The sequence below is a fragment of the Cryptomeria japonica genome, chromosome 8 (assembly GCF_030272615.1).
Source record: "Cryptomeria japonica chromosome 8, Sugi_1.0, whole genome shotgun sequence".
NCBI classification, from domain to species: domain Eukaryota; kingdom Viridiplantae; phylum Streptophyta; class Pinopsida; order Cupressales; family Cupressaceae; genus Cryptomeria; species Cryptomeria japonica.
This window is the reverse complement of record NC_081412.1, coordinates 366938275-366962668: the sequence shown is the minus strand read 5'-3', so window position 1 is coordinate 366962668 and position 24394 is coordinate 366938275. Positions and strand designations below refer to the sequence as shown.

General features: G+C 38.5%; 1 protein-coding gene across 1 annotated transcript in view; it reads left to right on the top strand.

Annotated features, from left to right (window-relative positions):
• Nucleotides 1-23879, top strand: part of LOC131066313 (pentatricopeptide repeat-containing protein At3g06430, chloroplastic) — a 41516-nt gene extending 17637 nt beyond the window's left edge. Inside the window, exon 2 of the mRNA XM_058001045.2 lies at nt 22341-23879. Coding sequence (XP_057857028.2) covers nt 22341-23441 — 1101 coding nt within the window. The 3' untranslated portion in view covers nt 23442-23879. The remainder of the gene's footprint in view (nt 1-22340) is intronic.
• The last annotated feature ends 515 nt before the right edge of the window (nt 23880-24394 follow it).

Sequence of the window (24394 nt, the reverse complement as noted above, 5' to 3'; positions counted from 1 at the left end):
GTAGCTTATGATAGGCACTGATTAGTCCTTTGCAATCCCCACTTCTAGAATTGTTTTAATTTTGATAAATCGTAATGAACATCTTTTAGAGTGTAATTTACGTAAGTCACAAGGTTCAAATTTGAGTTCGAGTTTGGCAACAATAAAATTCGAATGAAGTTTGACAAGGTAAAAAATTCGACATTAAATTCGCCTTATATAAATTTATTTAAAAAAAAAATAAAAAAAATATACATTTTTAATTTTTAACTATAAAAAACAAAATAAATATTAGATTCTATTTTAAAAAACATAAAATCAATATAAATATACCAAACTTTATTTTTAGAACATTAACTTCAACAAAATAAAAAATACTACATTCTATTCTATTTAAAAAACACATGACTAATACGTAAATTAAAGAATATAAGTTTTTAACTATAGTCATTATAAAATATAAAATTGTTGTTTAAACTTTAAAGTATATTTTTCCCTTTGGCTCGATATATTTTTCAATCTTCCAACGCAAAATGCCTTCGTTTCCATTTCTCTCCAGTGATGACCTCCGCCCTATCACGTGTATGCCTTCAGACCACAGCAAATTCATTTTGCCCTAGCCGCAGCAAATCTATTGTGCCCTAGCTGCAGCGACAGAAAACACCTTCAACAGACTCATAATATCTTCTGTTGAGGTTGGGGGTTGTTATTTATTAAAAAAACTATCGAAAAACCCTTAAAGAATTCCTTTTTAAAATACGTTTTAATAAAACCAAAGTCCTATTTTTTTCAGTACGAATTATAGACGAATTTTATTAGGTTTTTACAAGTTCGCTGAATTTCGAACTTGAAGCTGAAAGTCCGGTGAACCTTGTGACATAGTAATTTACTAGGGTTTGTTTGTCTTAATAAGTTTAAGAATGTAACATGCTAAGTTTACAGAGCAATACAAGAATGAAAAAGTAGCAACTAAAACAGAAATAAATTCTTAAAACATAGAACTGAATTATTTATTAAATACAATTATGAAAAGTAACTAACATCATAAAGCAATAATGTGAATACAAATGAAATCTACTCTAACATAATTCCATTTCAATATGTACGAGAAGAGTTTAGAATTTACATTTTTAGAGTTTCATTTTGAACTTCTTAATGATCCCAAGTATCTGATCAGAGGGAAAATATCATCAGGGTGATTTACCACCCAACCATTGACCTGGCGGCCACCCACACATCTTCGTATTGGAAGTGGCCTTGCCCTTTACAAGGGTGTAAGCTAGTTAATCAGTCTATTGCCATCCGAGATTGGTGTTTTAACCCTACACTACTCTAGTCGGTCACACACCATAGGAACCTCCCAACTAGCATGACCTCTGACTAGGTGGTGTATCTAGACCATGTGAACTGACAGGCGCTCGCTCTGCGAAGCGTCACCGTGGCCAAAGGTTTTTATTTGCACACATGAATAAACATGTTGTCTTGTCCACCACCCTACTTGGTTATAACCTTTATATGAGTTTAGTCTTACTGACCAACAAGATAGTCTCTTATGCTAATAGCATATTGACATAACCTAGAGGCACGCTGGCACTGAGTTACCATACTTGGTGCAACTTGTTTTGACAAAATAAATGGTTTTCTACCTTTACACTTTAAGGTCATATTTATTGACTTGCATTTCTATTGCTTATGCATTATTGGTTTATTACCCACAATCATGAGTAGCATACTACCTGCTTTCTCATGATTATGGGAATGAGTCTCCAATCAATATCTCACTGTTAATAACTCTACTATGTGAAAAAAGTATCATGTTGATCAGCATGTGTAAAGTTGTACGCATATTACGTTTGATATAACTCTGTCTTTATTCTTTCTATGTTTTTTTATATCATTTCATGATTTCTATTACATTGAATCCATATTTTCCTTCTTTAATGGACTGTATCAGGTATTCTAAATTGGTTCTAACCTTGTTTTCATTTTCAGGTAAGTCACAAACTAGTCTCTCAGGCTGCCATGAGCCTTGTCTGCTCCTTCAACTAGAGAGGGTTACCAAAGTTTACTGCAAAATCCTTCAGAGTTCATATTTACTCTTCGCAGTGTTGGAATATAAAAATTAGAGTCTTTTAAACGACTTCCACTTATTTAATTTCTGCTAATTCAAAGATGATTCAGCTAGGTACGTTTCTGCTGTTTATGGCTTAATGATTTTTACAGAATTTTATATTTTTCACAGGCATTCTTAAACATTTCAATGTAAAGATGGATTCCAAGCTTAAGAAGCTTACTGCCTATCTTATGGCAGCTCTTTAATTTAAAAGCAATTCATTCCAAAGTGGAAAAACCTTTCAAATTCAAAAAAAGGAAAAATTTGATTGCGTAACCTGAAATTAATCTTGTTATCAAGCTGAGGATGAACTCTGAGTTCCAACCCTTCCTTCCATCTATCACCAATTGGTTTGCAATTAATCACTGCGTTTTTCCGTTTCAATTAAGCAGAGCAGTTCGTATGATTTTCACTTCTAGTTTTCAGAATGAGAATACTTAGCTTGCTTCTCACCCTTTTTATCAAATGGATTTCAAATTCTTATCGTTTACTACTTATTCTAAGTAGCTATGCGAATTGCGAATTAAGTCTAATTTGGTTAAAATTTCATTTCATTCCACAAATTCATTTCGGTGGAGAGGATACATTCACTCACATTCGTGAGTTTATTAAATTTTGAGCTTATAAGCCAGTGGCGGCAACCTTATTCTTCTTAATGCGATGATATGAAGTTCTTTATAATATTTGCTAAATAATGACAGCCTCCTTAAGTTTAGGCGCCAAGTTGCACTCCTTCAATTTTTATGAGATTCATGGCTATTCACTTAAGTCTGCCGCCACATTAAAGAATATGGGCATGATAAATTTTACCGCAAAAGATGTATGTCTGAAATAATGAAGTGGCTCGCACAAGTGAGCATGGCCTTGGGCCATTTCATTCATGTATTACTTTATTGATTAGTTCTTCTAGTATCAATAACGATACTTTATGATCAAATGCATATAGGTATGTATGTATGTATACTTGTGCCACACTAATATGTCGCACACGTATATATATGTGTGTGTGTGTGTATAAATATGTGCTCCATATAGCATACAAACATGGTCATTATATTTATAAATATAGCACATTTTAATTACTAAAGGTTAAATCCAAAATGATTATTAATACCATTATTTAATGAGCTTGGTTAACCGACGGCTAAGATCAACACTAGGAGTCTATGACAAGAAGATATACTAATCTCTCCACTGGCAAACTTGAATCAACTTAATCAGATACCTAGGACACAACTCAACAATACTAGGCTCGATCTACAAAACATGACAGGACCACACTTACAGGTTTGGAGACTCAGATGGCAATCTTGACCGATCAACTTGCTTACCTCCCATTCACGACGATACTTTTCCTTCCTTTTCGGAGGATAATGAATTCCCTACATCCACTAGGTCAAAACAATGTAGTTAGTCCGAAATCTCATCATTATCTCTAACATGTTTAATCATGATTAAATAGCTCATTTAAACTTAATGATTTTTAAGAAAAATCATTCACATATGCATTATGAATCACTGTTCAATGATATAGAACACCATATATCAGTGCATCAAAACATAACAAAATATTAGGGAACAAGAGGGATGTAACATATCCTTCCCCTTGTGAATCATCGCCCTCGATGATTTTAAGTATCATAATTAACATCAAAAGAAAATATTGTTTTCCCAAACATTGAGAAATAGTTCATCTGTTGCAAATGTTAAACAAGTCAGAAAATCTCTGGTGGATTTAATCGTAATCCTCCTAGGTTGCACTGTCATTAGAGTATTGGTCCTGTTGGACCTTACATTGATTGACTTCTCTGTTACGTAAGTGAAGCTTATCTACCTCGAGCTCCTTGACTGGCTTGATCATGACCACCCTTGGGTCCTGTACCTGCAAAAAATGGCAATCAATCATATGCGCAAAATCTGATATATACTTTTCAAGGTATGTGTTGATGTGTTTTTTATGCACATGCGAACACAAAATAAAATACCCAAGAGTGTCTTATCCTCTCTTGAACAAAATCTCTCAAATGCTGAAGATTAGCTTAAGGATCACTTGAGAAGACTCCAAGGTTCATGAATGTAGGGTCTCTACGTGTGGATAAGCTCCGTTGGTTGATGTGATTATGCTGGAATCACAGGGGACTTACATTTGAATGCCTGAATGCTTGATTCGTTGGAACTTAGATCATCTGATGTTACAATATGGTGATGCTTTTGATCCTAAACTAGCTGGATTTTGAAAAAAATGACAAAAGGTAAAGGGTTGAGAGAGTTTATACGACGACCTAGAATGTAAGAAGATAGATGAATGATTAGATGGAATCCTACTGGGCAAGGTCTCACCATCAACTTGAACAATTCGACACAAGCTCAATGCAATCTTCTAAGGACGTTTCAAAGATGTTCAAATCATTACCATCAAGCATTGCTCACCATTCAAGTTAACGCATAAACAATGAATGTAGAACGATTTTTATTTAAGTTCATATCACTCCAGTTGACCACACAAGGCATGCTTACAATTAGTAAGAGGCTAGTGGTATGGACAAAACGGATTCCACACAAATGCATTCAACAAATTCTTCCACTCAATCTAATCAACATGAAAGTAAATTGACAAGCAAAGACCATGCGAGTTGTTGCAATAACAAATCAAATTCACCATAACTTCAATGAAATCAATTGTTCTTTACAACAAGGTTTGGCAACAATCTTTGCCTTCTTCTAATCTAACTTCTATTCTAATTGCTATTCTATTCTTTTTCTACTACTAACTATTAACTATTAGCTATTCACTATTAGCTAACTATTCTAGCACTATTAACTATTAACCTTTACAAATGAAGAGCTTTAGCTTTATATAGAGAGCTTATTTACAATGAGCAGCCATGATTGAATCTCTATCAATGGCCAAGATTTTACAATGAAACCCTAATTAGGGTTTGTTACAACAATCCCAATTTGGCCAATGAAACGATTACAACACTTTAGGATGACCAATAGATAACAAGGGTAGGTGCCTCGGAGTTTGTGCCATCATTGGTGAGTCAGGGATGTTGCATCTAGACATGCTGAGGTAGATCTTCCTTGATTGATGAGTGGTGACTGGGATGATGACTAGGATGCCACTTCAACTCGCACTTTGTAGACTTGATTTGATTCATCATCATGAAGGGATGTTGAGAGATATCTCTTTTTACTCAACATTATCCAGTTTGCTTAAAGTGATGATGATGATGAGAAACAAACTTTGATTAACTCTTCTGAAACTATCTACTCCTTCGATCATGCTTGATGTAGGTCTTGCGATGACTTTGGTTGATCCTCCTTCGTTTTCGATATACTTGTTGAATGTAGCTCTTCATCATACTGACTTCGATTCTTGGATTCCCAAAGGGAATTCAAGATTGTAAAACATCCTTCCATCATGTAGGTTATCTTTCCTTGATGCTCTAGTGCCTTGAGGTAGTTGGATGATTTCTCCTTTGCACTCCTGTGATCTCTCCATGTCAATGTGATAGAATGAGAACCTTGAAGATATCCCGCTCTATTGCTTGCAGCTATTGAACATTTGAAGTCTTTCAACCTAGTAGCATGTTGAGTCTTCTTCATGCAATTGAGGTGGTGAGAGTCCTTAAACACTTTGAGATCTTCTCTTCCTTGATGTTCTTGTGTTTGCTGACGAAGCTTCTTGAAGAAGTCCTCTTTGTATCTTGCTTCATCTCATTTGTAGAAATTCGCTCCAAATCTTCAACTCCTGAAGTTCGCTCCAAATCTTAAACTCATGAAGTTCTCTCCAAATTGTTAATTCATGAAGCTCGCTCCAATTTCTCATCTCCTGAAGTCGCTCTGATTTTGAAACTCATGAAGTACACTCATGCTTCTTAATACACTTGAATTCGCTCTTCTACCTTTGATCATGAATTTCGCTCCATTTCTCTTGAATTCGCTCTTCTACCTTTGATCATGAATTTCGCTCCATTTCTCTTACTCATGAAGTGCTTTTTTATATAAAGTTCACTCCATTTCATTGATTCATGAAGTTCATTTTGTAAAGTTCGCTCCAAATGCTGAACTCATGAAGTATGAAATTCGCTCAAATTGCTCAACTCATGAAGTAGGAAATTCGTTTCAATTTGTCAACTCACGAAGTGCATTTGAAATCCGCTCTAAGTGGTGTGCACACGAAGTCTTATTTCAATCACCTTGCTTGCTAAGCTTGCTTGTCTCTTCCAAACATGAAGTTCGCTCCAAATTTGTGACTCATGAAGTATGAAATTCGCTCCAAAAAGTCCTAAAGTTCACTCCAAATTTGCAATTCATGAAGTAGGAAATTCGCTCCAAAAAGCAAAGTCATGTAGTTCGCTCCAAACTTGCAACTCATGAAGTAGGAAATTCGCTCCAAAAAGCAAAGTCATAAAATTCGCTCCAAACTTGCAACTCATGAAGTAGGAAATTTTGCTCCAATTGTTGAACTCATGAAGGAAGAAATTTCGCTTCAATTTGTCAACTCACGAAGTGCATTTGGAATTGAATCCATTCAAGGCAATTGCTATCAAACATCCTTCATTTCTCCTTCAACTTCGCTCATGTGGACTCACTTATGTATGCTCATTAATGAGATTTGCTCCAAAAGGTGAAGTCATGAGTTCGCTCCAAGGTGGCAAGTCATGAAGTTCGCTCCAAGGTGGCAAGTCATGAAGTTTGCTCCAACATGGCAAGTCATGAAGTAGGAAAATCGCTCCAATTTGTCAACTCATGAAGTAGGAAATTCGCTCCAAATGCTGAACTCATGAAGTAGGAAATTCTCTCCAAATGCTGAACTCATGAAGTATGAAATTCACTCCAATTTGTCAACTCATGAAGTCGCTCCAAATCTCCAACTCGTGAAGTCGCTCCATTTAACATGTTCTTAAAATTCGCTCATCCCTTTCTATTTGTGAAGTGCTGAAGTGCGCTCATCTGTGGTGATTTGTGAAGTGCTGAACTGCGCTCATATCCTCCAATTTGTGAAATATGCTCTTCTGTTTCAGTTTGTGAAGTGCGCTCTCATTGGTCCGACTCATTCAAAATCATCCCCTCTTAGGCATCAAATTAGCTTTAAGGAAAATGCATCTATTTAGCTGCCTTGTATCTTGTCTAGGGTGCATTCGCTCATCTCCTTTTAATCATGAATTTCGCTCCAAACTCACAACTCATGAAGTCGCTTCAATTTTCAAACTCGTGAAGTTCACCTTTACATGAAATTCGCTCCAATTTGTTGATTCATGAAGTATGAACCTCGCTCCATTTTCTTGACTTGTGCAGTTCGCTTCAAACTTCCTAAACATGAAGCTCGCTCTAGATTGTTGACTTGTGAAGTATGAACCTCGCTCTAAATCAGCCATCACATGAAGTCGCTCCTATCAGCCATCACATGAAGTTCGCTCCTCTCCTTGAAGTGATGAAGTATGCTCCTCTAGCCTTGAGCATGAAGTGGATTTCAAACTTGAAGAAATTTGTTGTTAGTAAACATGATGCACTTGCTCGTTCTTCTTCATCATTCCATGAGCTTCCCTTTGCTTTTGTATCAAACTCCAACTCTGTTTAAGGTGGTGAATCTCCTGCAGTCAGTTCTGTAAGGGCATAGTAATGGTCTGATCCACCCTCTTCATGTGATCGAATCTTGATATTGCCCCTTTCCCAAATGTGGATGTTGATGTGTGAGTCCTTATTGAATTTGATTTGCGTTGGAGTGTAGTCTTTGAACTTCCTAATGAAATCATCTCTTTATCAGCTTTCCGTCCCCTTATCAAAACCTGAAAGACACAAAATGAATCAAGAATCCTGCAAATAAAATAATCTTACACACCCCTAATGCATCATTAATTGTGCTTTCAATTATCAATTCAAATCTGGGAAATAACAATCTACTGATGGAATTAGTTCTTGAAATCAGTTCTGATCTGAATTTTGATCCTCAAATTTGTAGCTCTGCTTCTCTGTCTGCTGCAATTCGCTGTCTTTAGATTGCAGAGCAGATCGTATCAATTGCTTTGATTAATGCCTTGGAATGAGGATGGATGTCCTCTTATATAGACGGTGGATGTTAAAGGGTCTGTTTTACTCTATCTTCATTAAAGTGACACATCTTCATTCAGAGGCCAGCTCCTTATTTTTTGTTGCCACACCTTGCAAGGACTGATGAGGTGGATACTTTATATTTTAAAATTACTAAAAAAAACTTTTCTTTCTTTCAAAATTTCTGGTGGGGTCCATGCAATATCAAGACAAAAAAAACATTTTTCATTGTCAGCGAGTGGTTAGTGGGTCCCAGCAAGAGTCCTTAAGACAAATCTATTTAATTCTCCATTTTGGAGTGTGTGGGGCCCAGCATGTGATGTGATACGGTAGAGAGAAGTATGAGGGGAGAGTGGGGAAAGGGAAGAGTGGTAGGGGAAATGTTAAGGGGAGCTGCTACGTGGAGAAAGGGAAGGAGAAGATGTTTGGGGGAAAAGGAGACATAAGGGTGTGGATGATGAAGGTAGGAGATACGTGGGGGTAAGGAGATTTAGGATGTGGGAGGTAAAAAGTGGTTGGTGAAAGGAGTTAGGATATATGAGGAGTAAAATGGAACGGGAGGTATAAGAGGGTAATGAAAGGGTTGAGAGGGTGTAGGTTATAATGGGATGGGCTTTGGGCTAGGGGAATGAAGGTGTAGGTAAAGGGAGGTTTAGGTAAAAATGAAGGTATATGTAGGTGAAGGGTAGTGGATGAGTATACTAGGATGGGAAGAGGGTTAGGTAGGTGAAGGTATAGGTGAAGGTAGGGAGGTGAATGAGATGGAAGGGGTGATGGAGGTAAAGGTAAATGTAGTGGTAGGGGTTGGTTAAGGATTTGGGATGGAAGTTGGGAAATATAAGGTAGGTCATGTAGGTGAAGTAGGTTAGGATATGGGAATAGGTAGAAGGAAGGGTAGATGGAGTATAGAAAGGTAGGTGGGTAGAGGATATGGTAAACAGAAGTGAAGCGTGGTAGGGGAGGTGGAAATAGAAGGAAATGGAATGGTGAAATGGTGATGGCAATGATGAGAAATGGAAATGGGAGTGATCGGGTTTGGGCACCCATTGACAGGACTAGGAGAAGTGGAAGGGATTAAGCCTTGGTTGGGCAAAGGGAGTGTTGAACCTCATTTCATTCTTAAGAGGGGGACTTGATCAGCTCCTGAGCAACTACGAACAAAAGGTTAATAGCAAAGACTCGACAACAACTAACAACTAAACTAAGACGACTAACCTAGAAAGCAAAAAAGTGGGGGTCCCCATTTGCAATGGGGCAATCACAACGGTATGAAACATGAAATACATCATGCAACTGGGCGAGAGCTGGTGGTAGAGCAATTCTATATGTGACCGAGATGATGATTTCCAAAACCTCAAATGGTCCTACATATCAAGGTGCGAGTTTTGATGATTTCCTAAATTTTATGGCACTTTTATGGGGTTTAACCCGCAGGAGTACTTTCTCTCCCACTTCAAATTGTTTGGGAGTTCGCTTTGTATCTGCATAGCTTTTTTGCCAATCATTAGCTTTTGCTAACCTTTTTCTGACCAGCTTTACTTGCTCATCCATTTCAGATTCGAGGGTTATCCTATCTTCCAACTTATCCCAGCTGATAGGAGTTCTACACCTTCCATATAGTGCCTCAAATGGTGCCATCTTTATGGATGACTGGTAGTTGTTGTAAGAAAACTCAATTAAGGGAAGGTAATCTTCCCATTTGTACTATTGGTCCATGTAGTACGTTATCAGTAGATTCTCAAGCACTTGATTGACCCTTTTTGTTTGGCCATTTGTTTCTGGATGATAGGTTGAGCTAATGTTTAGTTGAGTACCTGTTGACGTGTATTTTGTACACTATCAAACACAGAATAAAATACCTAAGGGTACCTTATCCTCTCTTGAGTAAAGCCTCTGATTGCTGAAGATATCGCCGAAAAGGATCAATCAGGATGACTTCAAGGTTCTTCGTTGTAGGATCTCTACGTGTGGATAAGCACCAGTGGTCGTTGTAAATGCTGTTTCTTCAAGGGGCCTTACGTTTTCGATCTGCAGGAACAAGATTTTCCTAAAGCTAACAGGTTCTCAAAAAAGATCAAAAGATAGGGTTTGCAAGAGATGAATTCTAATCTAATCCTTAGAATGACTCAATGTAGGCTAGACTTGGTAAGATTCTACCAATTTCAGTATTGCCAAGGAATTACAACTCTACTGGAATTGATGCGATCTTCTAAGGTGATTAGTGATTTTCAAATCATCAAGAATTATAGATACTACCATAAAGATACATATCAATAGTTCAATAATGATTGAAGGTTCAAGCAATCCAAATATCTCCAGTTGACCACACAAGGCGTCCTTACAATCAGTAAGAAGCTAGTGGTTTGGAACGTGAATCTCACCAAAGATCAAGCCCAACACTTAGTCCTTCAAACTTAAATACTACTTCGACCGAGAATAATTCAAGAAAGTAAACAACCATGAAGATAGCCACAAGAATTGCAATAAAACACCATAACTTCAATATTTTATTGATCTCAAAGCCAAAATAGACAACAATTGTTTGAAATTCTTTCTTCAATACTCAATCTTGCTACAAAATAACTTTCTTCTCTCCAAAAGCTCTAACTATCTCCTTAATATCTAATCTCTAATCTTCTAATTTCTAATTTTCAAAATGAAAATGAGTGAGGGTATATATAGCATCCTCAATTACAATGAACGACCTAGATCAAAAGAAGATCAACGGCTGAGATTTTGACACCTAAACCCTAATTAGGGTTTGTTACAAAAAGTCCCCTTTTAGTTGAACATTATTAAATGCATAGCCAAATATTTAATTGGCACAAAAATCGAGGAGACATAGACCAATGATAATTAAGATGCCACATCATTTTGTAACAACCTCTCTTCTAGAACCTTATTCCCCTTCCAATGCTCTTTCTTAGCATATGCAACGAATCTTGACACTATTCCTTCAATCTCAACAATAGGAATCTCGGGAAGATTCCTCATTCGCTCCTCCAAGTGGATAACCTGATCAAAGGCATTGAGAAGAGCCGTTTCCCATCCAGGTTTGAGTTCTTTGATCTTCTCAATCAGGAGCATAGTAGTGAACATTAGATCCCGTTGCTCATCTGTGATGACATTCTCATCTTTGCAAAAGATGACCTTGACTCTTTCTTCCAACTCTTGAAGGTCCACATCTGTCTCAACTTCGATCCTCCTGCCAAGAATGGTACACAACACTTCAAATACTTTATCCTGAATTGGATGGATGACGCCCTCAACTTGATTGCATTTGGTGCTGATGTCCTCAAAAAGAACCTCTTTCATCTGGAGTAGAGTTGACCACTGAAGTAAATTATGAGCTCCTCCATCCATTATCTTTTCTTGTGCTAGGATCTTCCTTGATGTTTGTCTGATTACTTGCAGAACAGGAATGATAACATCTCTAGTGTGAGCAAAAGCGGCTACAGTTATCGTTAGGTTGTGGACGATCTCAAGGACCTGGATAGCTCGATGGATTGTCTGCATCATTCTTGTTGTAAATTCAACGGCTCCTGTGTGGGATTTGTCAATCCAAGAGCTCATAAGCTGAACCAAGCTCTTGACTCTTTCTGCCTCGCCAACTGATTCAAGGGGAAGTGCTTGCACAGGAGACACTGCTGGATCCTGACATCCTAGGGGCTGATTGAGATGACTAAAGTAACCTCTCCAAGCACCGACTTCTCTTTCAAGCTTTCTATTCTTTTCCATTTCTTCCTTAAGCTTGTCTTTAAGTGCTTCAAACGAATCGGTTGCCTCATCCAGTGCTTGTTCAGCAGTGAGTGGACCAAGCTTAAATGTTTCTACATCATACTCCTCTGCAAGAATTTCACCTTCATACTTGTCCACTACTGGTGTAGCTATCTGCAACTTCCTAGATCCTGCCTCATCTGTGATCATCTTGGACATCTTGGTGGCCGCCTTCTTCTCTGTTACTTCTTGAGAATTTCCTATAAGACTCTCTAAGTCAATCACATCCTCTTCATCTTCAATTACGATCACCCTTGTCAATCTCTCTTTTAACCAATCCGGAATGGCGGATCTTGTCTCTCTAACTTGTATTTCCTTAAGTAATGGTTCGTCTTCTTGGAGAGGGGATGTCGCTTCATCATCATTTTTCTCTTCATGTAGTTCATCAACTTGGGGAGATTGACTTGATGAATGCTGAGGTGCCTGCCCCTTTTCAGGTTTATCATTCTGTACCATCGACTCCATAGATTCATCAACTTCAGGCACCGTCTTCACTTGTCCTTCAACTTGACTTGTCCTTTTTTCATGTCAAGAAGATGTGCCTGATGAGCGATCTCGACTGGCTTCTTGCTTCTTCTTGGAGGGTTCCCTTTTCTCAGGTCTTTCTTTCCTCTTTGCACCTCTAGGATGAGAATTATCTTCACTTACGCTCGCTCCTCCTTCTTCTGGCCTTTCCTCCAAAGTAAAAGTCATCGGTATGTTCTGCTCTCTTAACTTCTGATGTTGTACATCCACCCATCTGCGAGTACATGACAAAACTGGAGCCATCAAAGCTCTCAAGTCCGAAATCTCAAGCTCGCTCCAATCTATCTTCACTGCTTTGTCTTCTCTGTCATAGGATGACTGGAGATGTCTGCCACTGTCCTGAGCTTGATCGGCCACTCTGTAAACTTTGCATTTCTTGATGAAATCTAAAGGTAATCTGGAATGCATCTTCCTTTTCACTTCTAAATCACTTGAGAGATTCATCCAAAAATCCTCTACCTGAAATTCGTGTCTGTACTTCTTGCCAGCTGTCTCTTCCATATAACCATGAGGATCGAAATTCTCCCTCGAGGCAAAGAACGTGAATGAATATAAGGCCAACTCCTTCTCTGCATCTTCCGAGGCTTGAGTATTAGGACATACCTCAACTGAATTCCCCAATATGATGGGCACGAGAACTCCATTTCCATGCTTGTGTCTGAATGCCTTTGCATAAGCTGCCAACTGTCTGGTCACCTCAAGTAGTACTATCCTGTCTGTCGGATACCTTGGCAACATGTAGGGAGGTGAAGGACACCCATGAACTCTGATATATGTAAACTTTTGAAACTGGATGAACCAAGCACCATACCTCTTCACAAGCTCTTGTGCATCCAGAGATAGTCGATTGTGAATCCCACCTTGCAATATCCTAGTGATGTTCATCGTGAAGGTGTCATTGACTAACTTGTAGTCACCTCTAGGAGGATGATGCAAATGAATATAAGAGTCACAAACTCTCACTTCTCCGGGTCCTCTTTCGATCACTCCTCTGTGAGGTAGCCCTACATATTCGAAACTCCTGATCAAGGCATATATGACGTATGAGCTCATGTGGAATGATTTGGTAGGTTTTAGTCTTCTCAACTGCACATCCAGGCAATGGCTAATAATTCTAGCCCAATGAATCGTTCCTTTTCCTTGGACTATCACTTGGATGAAGTAGAACATCCACTTCTCGAAGTAGAAGGCTTGAGGAGCCCCTGTAACTCGATTGAGCAAAGTTATCAAATCTCTGTACTCCTCTTGGAAGTCGATCCTATGTGGTGTGTTGGGAATCTTGCTCAGGCGGGGACGACTCTTGAGCAACCAATTCTTATTGATGATACTCAAGCAAGTGTCGGGATCATCTTCATACATTGACCTGGCTCCTTCTAGGCTTTTATAAATCATATCTTTATGCTCTGGAAGATGGAAAGCTTCACTTATAGCCTCCTCTGACAGGTAAGCCAAAGTGTTTCCTTCCTTGGACACGATCGATCTTGATTGTGATTCATAATGGCGGGCACACTCGATCATCAGCTCATGGCACTGTACCGTTGGAGGGAAATCGGCCGCCTTGATGATGCCACTTTCAATTATTCTCTTTGCGACAGGTGATGGCTTGCCAATGTAAGGGACCTCTCGAAACTTCTTCACACTGAAGTTTCCCAAGTTGGTATCTCCGATGTTGCTCCACTTGGACACGATCCTGGTCTCCAATTCTTCATTCCTCTGATCTTCCTTCATGAGAGCTGGACGACTAGTAGATGCTCCTGCCTTTGGAGTCGCCATCTTGACACCTACACAACATTTCATAATTAGTAAAATATCTAGAAGAGTAGCAAGGAAGACTCAAAAGGAAGATAAAAGATATTAATTAGGAAACTTCATGATAAATCTTGAGTTATCATTTCCTAATTAACTACACCAAACGTGGAATTTTCAAAACAAAAGTTCAAAATTCAAATCTTCAACAATGATGTCAAGGTGATTACACCATACCTCCACTTGAGTACTAACTCTAAAAAAAATGATGCAAAAATAGGTGAAATTCGCTAGGAAAAATGTAGATCAAAGCTCCCCTTGGACAAAATGTGCCTCCCTTTAGTCTTCACAAGAATCAACTCCCCTTCCTCTTAGTCTTCAACACTTGAGATAAATTCGCTCCAAATAGACCAGATTTCGCACTTCCTTCTTGCTCTCCAAATTCGCACTTGAAGCAATGAGTGAATGATTTGAATGATGAGAAAACACACCTCCAATATATAGAGCGCTCACCACCTTGCCCCTCCTAGGCCGACTTGGCAAAATAGGCTTAAAAAATAAATAAAATTGCAAAAAGGAGAGGCCGACTTGGCAAAATAGGCTTAAAAAATAAATAAAATTGCAAAAAGGAGAGGCCGACTTGGCAAAATAAATAAAAATAAGACCTCAAGTGCTTCATTTTTAATTTTAATTTAATAAAAAATTAATTTTAAATGCCTTTATAATAAAAATTCGATTTTTTGAGGCTCAAAATTAATTTATTAAATGCCAATGCGTCTTTATTAAATGGCAATTTAATTTAATTTTTTCAAATACTTCGAAGTTAGCAATTTTGGCATCTAATGCGATTTGGAGGATATTAACGCCCAAATATGGTAAAAAAATAAAGAATGCCACTAACTTCGCCCTGGACCCTTGGCAAGGGTCAGGAGCTAACTTTTAATTTAGGACTTGCATTCCTCATTTTTCTTGTCCAAGACTTTATCTAGGCATTAAAATGGCATTTCTAATTGGAGTTTTGAGTTTAATTTCATTTGATCTCTAGGAGGAAAGTGCATTTAGGACTTTTTTGCCCTGGACCCTTAGAGAGGGTCAGGAGCGATTTTCCACTTTTGCTCTTAATCCTTCGTCCTTTAATTGCCAACTCTCCTTGTGGGGTAAGCAATGATCTCTATGTACGTTTAATTTGCTTTTTGCAAGGCAAAATAGGTGTTTCAAAGATTTTCGCTCTGGGCCTCCAGTGAGGGACAGGGGCGACTTTTGCATTTTAGCCTAGGATTATCAAGTTTTGAAGTCAAATCTTTGTTCACCATGCTTTAGAAGACCTTTTCCACTCTTGCACAACCTTGCCTTAGCGTAATCTTGGAGGGAAGTTATTGGTTTTGTAAAAATCGCCTTGGACCTTCAGTGAGGGACAGGAGCGAACTTGAGTCTTTTGCACAAATTATTGATCACCTCAATCCTCAAATTACCTTAAGGCATAGAACATCATTCTCCACTCCCTTTTGAGTCTTGGAAACAAAAAAGTTATCTCGAAATGCAAGGAAAGTGGGCACACTTGGAAATTTCGCCCTGGACCCTTGGTGAGGGACAGGATGGACTTTGCAAATTGTCATCAAAATTTGTAATCTTAGCATCTCAATTCCACCTCAAGGTACTTCAAACATCGTTTCAAACTTGCGCCTTGGCTTAGATTTGTCCAAACTTGGAGAGAAAGGCTGGATATTAGGTTTTTCGCCCTGGGCCTTCAGTGAGGGATAGGAGCGATTTTGCAAATTCAAGTTTATCCGTCCTTTGTTAGCCCTCCAAATTATCTTCAACGGATAGAACATGCTTTCCTCCATTCATTTCAATCACAAAACTTGTTTTGTCCTCGCAAGAAATTTGCAATTTTAGAATCTAGCTCCGGACCTTCAGTGAGGGATAGGGGCGCCTTTTGTTTTTTGGGTTGATTGCCTCCTTGTTGATCGTCCAAATTATATTCAATGGGAAAAACACACTTGCCTTGATCTCTTTCCATCATAAAATCGTTTTGATCCTGCAAGAATAGTGCAAATTTGAAAAATCAAGCTCCGGACCTTTAGTGAGGGTCAGGAGCGAATTTTGCCTTCTAGGCCAAAATGCTTCACCTTTCATCATGAAATGTCGTTGCTAGGGAAGATTTCATCTTGTTTCACGTTATGATTAAAAGTTCATGTCCAAGAAAAGTCTAAAAATGTGCATATAAAGAATTTCGCTCTGGACCCTGAGAGAGGGTCAGGAGCGAAATTACCCTTCTTGGGCAAAACTCCATCATTTCATTATCTCCAATCAAGTTTGGATGCTTCATCATGCTCATTTTGTCCTCCACCACGCCTTTGATGTCTCAATTTGACCAAACAAGGTCAGAATGACTCCAATAAGTTTTTTCGCCCTGGACCCTTAGAGAGGGACAGGAGCGATTTTGATGATTCCAACAAAATCCTTCATCATCTCGAGCTAAAACTCCTTCAGGCGGGTGGAGAAAATCGCTTGTTTTCCATTCATGTTCGACACTTGATTCCCTTTCACTGCCAGATGAGGGAAATCAAAATTTCGCCCTGGGCCCTCAGCAAGGGACAGGAGCGATTTTTCCCTTAACCTTCAAAATTCACCATTTTTCATACCTTCAAATCTTCAAAAGCATCAAGTCACGTCCAATCATCTCACCTGGAGACCCTGCACAAAACAAAATAGAAAAGTCAGTGACAAATATGCCTTAAATAACATTTTTGCCCTGGTCCCTCAGCAAGGGACAGGAGCGAACTTATCCTTTTTGGCTAATCCATCCAAAATTTAAGTCTCCAATCACTTCACAAGGCAGAGTTAGGTCGTTCTCAAGGCCAGGAACCAGTTAGCAAGCCTTCTCAAAACAAGAAATTGCACTTAGAATGAATTTCGCCCTGGGCCTTGAGAGAGGGTCAGGAGCGATTTCTCTGTTTCAGGCATCATCTTACCTCCAAAATTTGATCAAAACTTACCTAGGCAAGAACACACAATTTCACCTTTAAAATGCTAACATTTAGTCAAAATTTGGTTTTTACCCTAAAAACCCTGATTAGACCTAACCTGAGACCTATCTAACTCTCCTGACAGGCTTACCTTAATTCAACAATCTCAATCCTAGGGAGGATGCTTAACAACTTTAAAAATTTGACTGGACTCAGCTTGAATAACACCCAGAAGAAACCCCTAAGGTTTAGCCCTAGCCCAGACAGACAGCTCACTCACTTAAAACCCTAAAAGCAGAGAGAAGAACAGGCAAAACAAAAGCGAAAAAGAGGGGGTCCCCATTCTAATGGGGCGATGTGTGAAATGGTCACAACAGTACCTAAGGCTACAAACAGGGTTTGCCAAAATTTGGATGTCATTCTAGCATCCTTATCTGATATTATCTTTTTTAGTACTCCGTGTAGTCTAAATATTTCTTAAACAAATTTATATGGTATAGTGGGTGCTCCATTTGTTAGGTTTCTTGGTATAAAGTGGGCTACCTTAGTAAGCCTATCAACCACTACAAGTATAGCATTATGTTTGTTTCCGGACATGGGCAATCCTTGGACGAAGTCCATATTGATTATCTGCCACTTCCATTTTGGCATGGCGTTGGGCTGCAACAAACTTGCGAGGTGTTGGTGCTCTGCCTTAACCCTTTAACATTCTAAACAACTGGCTACAAATCTTGCAACATCCTTTTTCATACCCTTCCAAAATTATGGGGGTTTAATGTCGCCTAAGAGTTTAGTAACTCTTGGGTGTCTTGAGTATGGTGCTGAGTGCACCTCCCTCCATACTAGATTTCTTAGTTCTAGGGATTCAGGCACATACATTCTGCCTTGATACCTTAGTAATCCATCAGATTCGATTTTGAAACCCTCATATCTTGGGTCTTGAGGATTAACTTGAAGGGCTTCTTTTACCTGCTGGTAATATTTGTCACCCTCTAACTGCTGAAGCACTCAGTTCTTGAAATCTGTATGAATTGTAGTCATAGCATTTATATGGCGTTGGCGACTCAAAGTATCTGCCACTTGATTTTCCTTTCCTTTGATATAATTAATCTCGAAATCATTGTCGGAAATTAATTCCAACCATCTCCTCTGTCACACATTCAAATTTGGTTGAGTGAATGTATTTCAACCCCTGATGATCAGATTGGAGTTTAAAAGATTTCCCTAAAAGGTAGTGATGCCACATCTATAAAGGGTGCACTAATGTAGCGAGTTCTAAATCATGCGGCACGTGATTCTGCTCATAGTTCTTGAGTTTTTAGGACTCATATGCTATCACTTGCCCATTCTGCATTAGAACTCCACCCAGTCCTTCTCCGGATGCGTCAGTTACGATAAAAAAAACATCCCTTCGGATCTGGCACTTTTAATATTGGTGTCGTGGTCAATTTCTCTTTGAGGAGTTCAAAGCATTCTGACACCTTTCGGTCCATTCAAACCTTTTTCCTTTTCTTTGAAGTGAAGTTATGGGATAGGCTATGAGTGAGAAGTTCATTATGAACTTCCTGTAGTAACCTGCGAAGCCCATAAAGTGTCTTACTTCTTGCACATTTCTAGGGGTTGGCCATTCTGAAATAGCCTTTATCTTAGCTAGATCTACAACTATACCCTTAGCAGAGATGATATGCACTAGCTGCACCTCTTTCTGAAAGAAAGTGCATCTGGACAACTTTTCTTACAATTTGTGCTCTCGCAAGAGTTGTAGGACTGTTTGCAAGTGCTGGAGGCGCTCTTTTTCATTCCGAGAGTATATCAAAATATCATCTAAGAATACTAGCACAAACTTGTCAAGGCAATCTTGGAACACGCTATTCATTAGGTTCATGAATGCGGCTGTGGCATTGGTAAGCCCAAATGGTAACACAGTGAACTCGTAATGTCCATAGCGAGTTCTAAAAGGCCGTTTTGTGAATATCCTTGTCTCTAAGCTTCAACTGATGATACCTATATTTTAGATCTATTTTGGAAAATACCATGACTCTGCACATTTGATCGAATAGATCATCAATGCGTGGCAAGGGGTACTTGTTTCTGATGGTTAATTTATTCAACATCATGTAAACAATGCAAAGGCGAAGGGTACCATCCTTCTTAACAAATATTACTGGTGCCCCCCATGGTGATACACTGGTTCTATTCAATCCTTTATTTAGTAATTCTTGTAATCGTGCTTTCAACTCCATGAGTTCAATAGTTGTCATTCTGTAAGGTGCTTTTGATACTGGCGCTGCTCCTGGCACTAACTCAATAGAGAAATCAAAAACTCTCTTGGGTGGTAACTCGGGTAGTTCTTCAAGAAACACATCTCGATAAATCCAAATAAAGGGATATCTATCTTCAAAAGATTCCTCTGGTCTTCCTCCCTCCCTAGTGTCTATTCCACTTGGATAACTTGTCTCATAAGTCATTCTATCATCGTGGAATCTGTTTTCATTGACTTCGTGTAATTCTTCCATTTTAACTGCAAATATTTGGCAACCTTTTCTTTCGCTTTGTTTCAATTGGATAGTAGAGAGTTGCCGCAATTTGACCTCATGTTGGGTGCCTTGCAAGAACACCTTGTTCCCTAGGTCACCTAAGCACTCTACTATTTTATCATAATAGCCAATCCTAGCTTGGTGCTTTCCTAACCAGTTCATTCCTAGGATGATATCTTATGTGCCTAAGGTGCTACGTATAGGTCAACTTCTGTTGTGAAGCTAGGAAGCTCAACTGTAGCCTCAAATAGACACTGCCTACCTGAGCTGTTGACTAGTTTGCATATTCTACAGTCCATGATTTAGCCATGAAACCAACTCTTCAAAAAATTTACTCAATATTCTAGGAGAAATAAAATTTTCTGTGGCTCCTGTATCTATAAGCACTGTTATGGGGTTCCCATAGAGCATACCTGGAGTCTGGATTGGAGTGAACTAATACTCTGCTTGCCGGTTATCTATCGCTGCATTGTATCCTCTGTTGGAATGTTGCCTGCTGAGGTGGCAGAGGGTTTCTCTGTTGCTGCCTCCTTGAGTTTTCGTTGGGCACTGGTTAGTGTAGTGTTCACCTCCACATGCATAACACCCTTAGGAGGTCCTCTCTTCTTTGTCCCTCTGTTAGTTGCCTCACTATCCTTTCTAGAGTTATTGAACACTTTTCAATCCCCTCTGGATTCCTGACAACTTCCCTTGAACCCCTTACCACGCTTACTGTTAGATTCATACCTATCTCCCTTCATTTGGAAAGTTTGGGAGGACTGAGACCATTTGACCTCCTTGTTTTTGTCTGTGACGGAGTCATCTTTTTTGAGCTTTTGCTCTTGTCTGACAGCCTTCTAATAGGCTTCGTCCATTGTGGGTGGTGCCAAGACATCTACTGATCCTCCTATATGGCTGTTGAGACCTATGATGAACTTTCTAATCCGGTAATTTTCATCAGTCTGGAATTGGGGTACATATTTAAGTAACTGAGTAAACTTCTCCCAATATTCATTTATGGAGAGTTCCCTTTGTCTCAGATCTTGGAAATTTGTTAGCTTTTGCTCAAAGAAGAGCTGTGGCAGCCATCTCTGCCTAAATACTTCCACAAAGCTATCCCAGGTTACATCAGCTGACCTTAGGCCTAAGTCGGCCTTCTTGTTTTTCCACCAACCAATAGCTTCTCCCGTTAGTTAGCAGGCTCCCAAATTGCTTTCATGTTTTCTGTATAATCATGGATCTCAAAATATTTCTCCATTTCAGTTAGCCATGCTTCGACAGCATCTACTGATATTGAAGTGTGATACTTAGGTGGCTTGACCTTTTTCATGTTATCCGTAATGACACTGGTTACATGTTTTTCCTTTCTAGTGTGAGTATGGGATTGTTCTCCCCTATGTTCACTTTGATAAGTGTGTTCTTGTCTGCTAAAGTTGTTTCTGTACTGAGATTCATGTTCCTCATTTTTTTTTCATTTTGACCCTCTGCCCCCTATCCAGGTATTTGAGCCTAGTCTGGGTATCTTGCATCATAAGAAGAAGTCTATCTAACTTAGCCACCAGAGTCTCTGGTGGACCAGATTCTCCTCCGCTTTCTTGTATGCTGTCCATCCTATTGTTGCTTTAGGTGCTTGCTTGTTTAAGCGTTTGTTTAATTTCATGAATACTTAAACAATTTATCTAATAGTCCTTCCATATTGGCATACCTATAGCCCTCAACTCAACAACTGTCTTACCTATTGTCATACATGGTGTCCTTTGAGTTTTCACTTAAGAAAGGAGAGATTGATTTATTAGAGAGCATTGTGCCCTCTTCTTGTCTGCAGTAGGAGAGTTTCCTATGTTGCAAGGACATCATCGATTTTGAATGTGACCATTGTGATAGGATGCACTATGGGTTGTGATCTGTTGTGTTAGCTTAGGGAGCTTCCCTAGTTATCAGGGTTTGAACTTAGATAGATTTAATAAGCAAGTGCAAGTGTTTGTGCCCTTAGCTTCATCATATCAAATAAAAAATCAAGTACACACAGATCATGCAATATTGCAAGGAACACTTATTTTAGAGGAAAAGATCTCTATTCAGGTTCAATAACAACATTGTGATGGGAAGTCTGAATATTATCTTATCAGGTATTATTGTATTTCATTTCTTTATCATAAATCGTAATAAAATCGCCGTACAAGCAGTAAAGTAAATCAGATTTAGACAATTCATGTAACAGCATATATATTGTTGACAGCAATATAAACATGGCCTCAATCAAGGGTTATAAATTACAACACCTGTAGGCAATTTGACAGGCGGCAATTTTTCATGGTAACCAGAGAATTTGGATTCAGAGACAGGGATCCCAGTTTCAGAAAGTGTATGTATTTGAATGTGACATAGGCATAGCCATGCCCTTCTTCATATATACTAGTCTACCCAATTTCAAAGTGATGTCCCTGTAGCAGTTACCAATGTCTCTTTATGACGGTAATTTCATATGCAAATAAATTATTCATGACGTGGTGTCTTATATGATATAGTTGAGATTCAGTAGATTAGCTTCAATTTTTTTTTTTGAACATTCCATTTATTTGGTGTTGCTTGTGATCTTAATTATCTAACTATTTTCATGCTGATTAGTTATCCATTTTGTCCTTTTGGTACTGGCAGTTTTTCGGAATGCTACGTGAACAGTCATGGTATGAGCCAAACCTAAATACATACAGAAAGCTTATAGTCTTGCTTGGCAGGTGCGGGCAACCAGATCAAGCTCATTCACTTTTCCAAATGATGAAGGAAGAAGGATGTCAACTAGATGCTGAAGTCTACACTGCTCTCATTTCTGCTTATAGCAGAAGTGGTCTTCTTGACAAGGCATTTGCTACTCTGGACGAAATGAAAAGCATTTCTGAATGCCAACCTGATGTCTTTACATACAGTACACTTATAAAGTATTGTTTTGAAGCTTCTATGTTTAAACATGTTGACAGTTTACTCAAAGAAATGCAAAGCCATGGAATCATGCCTAGCACTGTAACAAAAAATATACTTATAGATGGATATGGAAAAGCAGGCATGTTTGAAGAAATGGAAAATGTTCTTTCGCATATGTTAACGGATGATACTTGTAAGCCGGATGAATGGACGATGAATGCCATTCTAAAGGCCTTTGGTTATAGAGGAGAGATTGAGATAATGGAAAAACGGTACAAGATATTTCAAAGCATGGGGATTCAGCCTGATATATGGACATTTGAAATACTAATTGGTTCTTATGCTAAAGAATGTTTGTATGATAAAATGGCTGCTGTCATGGAGTATATGCAGAAATCTTCTCTCTCATGGACAACTAAAACCTATAATACTGTCATTGATGCATTTGGAGGAGCAGGTGAAATTGAGCTGATAGAGTTTGTTTTCAATCAAATGAGATTGGAGGGTGTCAAGCCAGATTCTACAACTTTCATTGCTCTTATTAATGCATATGCTAAAGCAGGAGTCTTCAAACAAATCATAAATATTGTGCAATATGCTGAGAATTCCAACATTATACTTGATGCAACTTTTTTCAATTCAGTAATTGATGCCTGCCAAAGGTCTCAAAATTTCCCTGAAATGGAGAGGGCATTTAAAGAAATGAAGGATAGAGGCTGCACACGTGATTGGGTAGCTTTTACTAACATGATGGAAGGCTCTTTAAAGGCAGGCATGCCTGAGAAGGTGAAAGATCTGGAACAAGAAATGCAAAGCATAAAGTTGACTGCAGTTTAGCATTCCAATTAAGCCAAAGCCAACAAATTTGATGAATATATTGTCGCTTCTTGAAGAATAGAAAACATAATGGAATATCATCCTTATTTATTGCAACGTTGGTGAAATCTGTGAATCTGTAGAATTTATTTGGTCTGCTACCTTCTTTGAAGCATGTTACAGATGGATACAAAAATAAAGGTTGTAGAGTAGGTTGTAAAGAAGATTCTTGTATTGAATCTATCAACTTTGGATGTTTATTTGTCAAAAATGCAGTGATATATATATATATATATATATCTTTTGATACCTTAATGGAATAACACTGCATTGCAAATGTGGTGGTCATGGAACTTGGGCTTGGAGCAGATTTTATCTGTTTGTTTAGTTTCATAATTTGACACAAAGCCTTGTGTAATTATAATTGTGTAATATAATCCGATTAGATTGTATTTACTATTTAGTATGCTTTGAGCTAAGATTACTTGTTTTCTATGTGTTTCTGGACCGTGCTTGTTACCATTAACTAATTGCTGTATATTTTATCTACATACATTTGCCTTTCAGCAATTAAACAGAAGCTTTTGCAGTTTTTTATCTTCTATGTCATGGTTCATTCTGAGACAAGTTTTATCTTCTGAGTGTATTTTTATTCATGAATGGTGTTTGTAACTTACAAAGTGGGCAAGAGATATTCAAGCTGGAAATTCATCTTCGCAAAGTATGTTTATGAACCACATTATCAGTAAAGGTTCATTCAAACTGCAATTGCCCTCAAAATCTCCTGTCAGTACAAAGGGCGAATTACTACAATGTTATCATCGTCAATTAATGCTGGTGGGTTGATGAATAACAGGAGATTTGTGGTGTTAGATCGGGATTTCTTTTCTCAACTTGACAGATTATGCAAGTTTTGTTGTATCCTTTTGCTGTTAGCTATGTTGATCTGATGCGTATGGTGCAGTAGACAGACA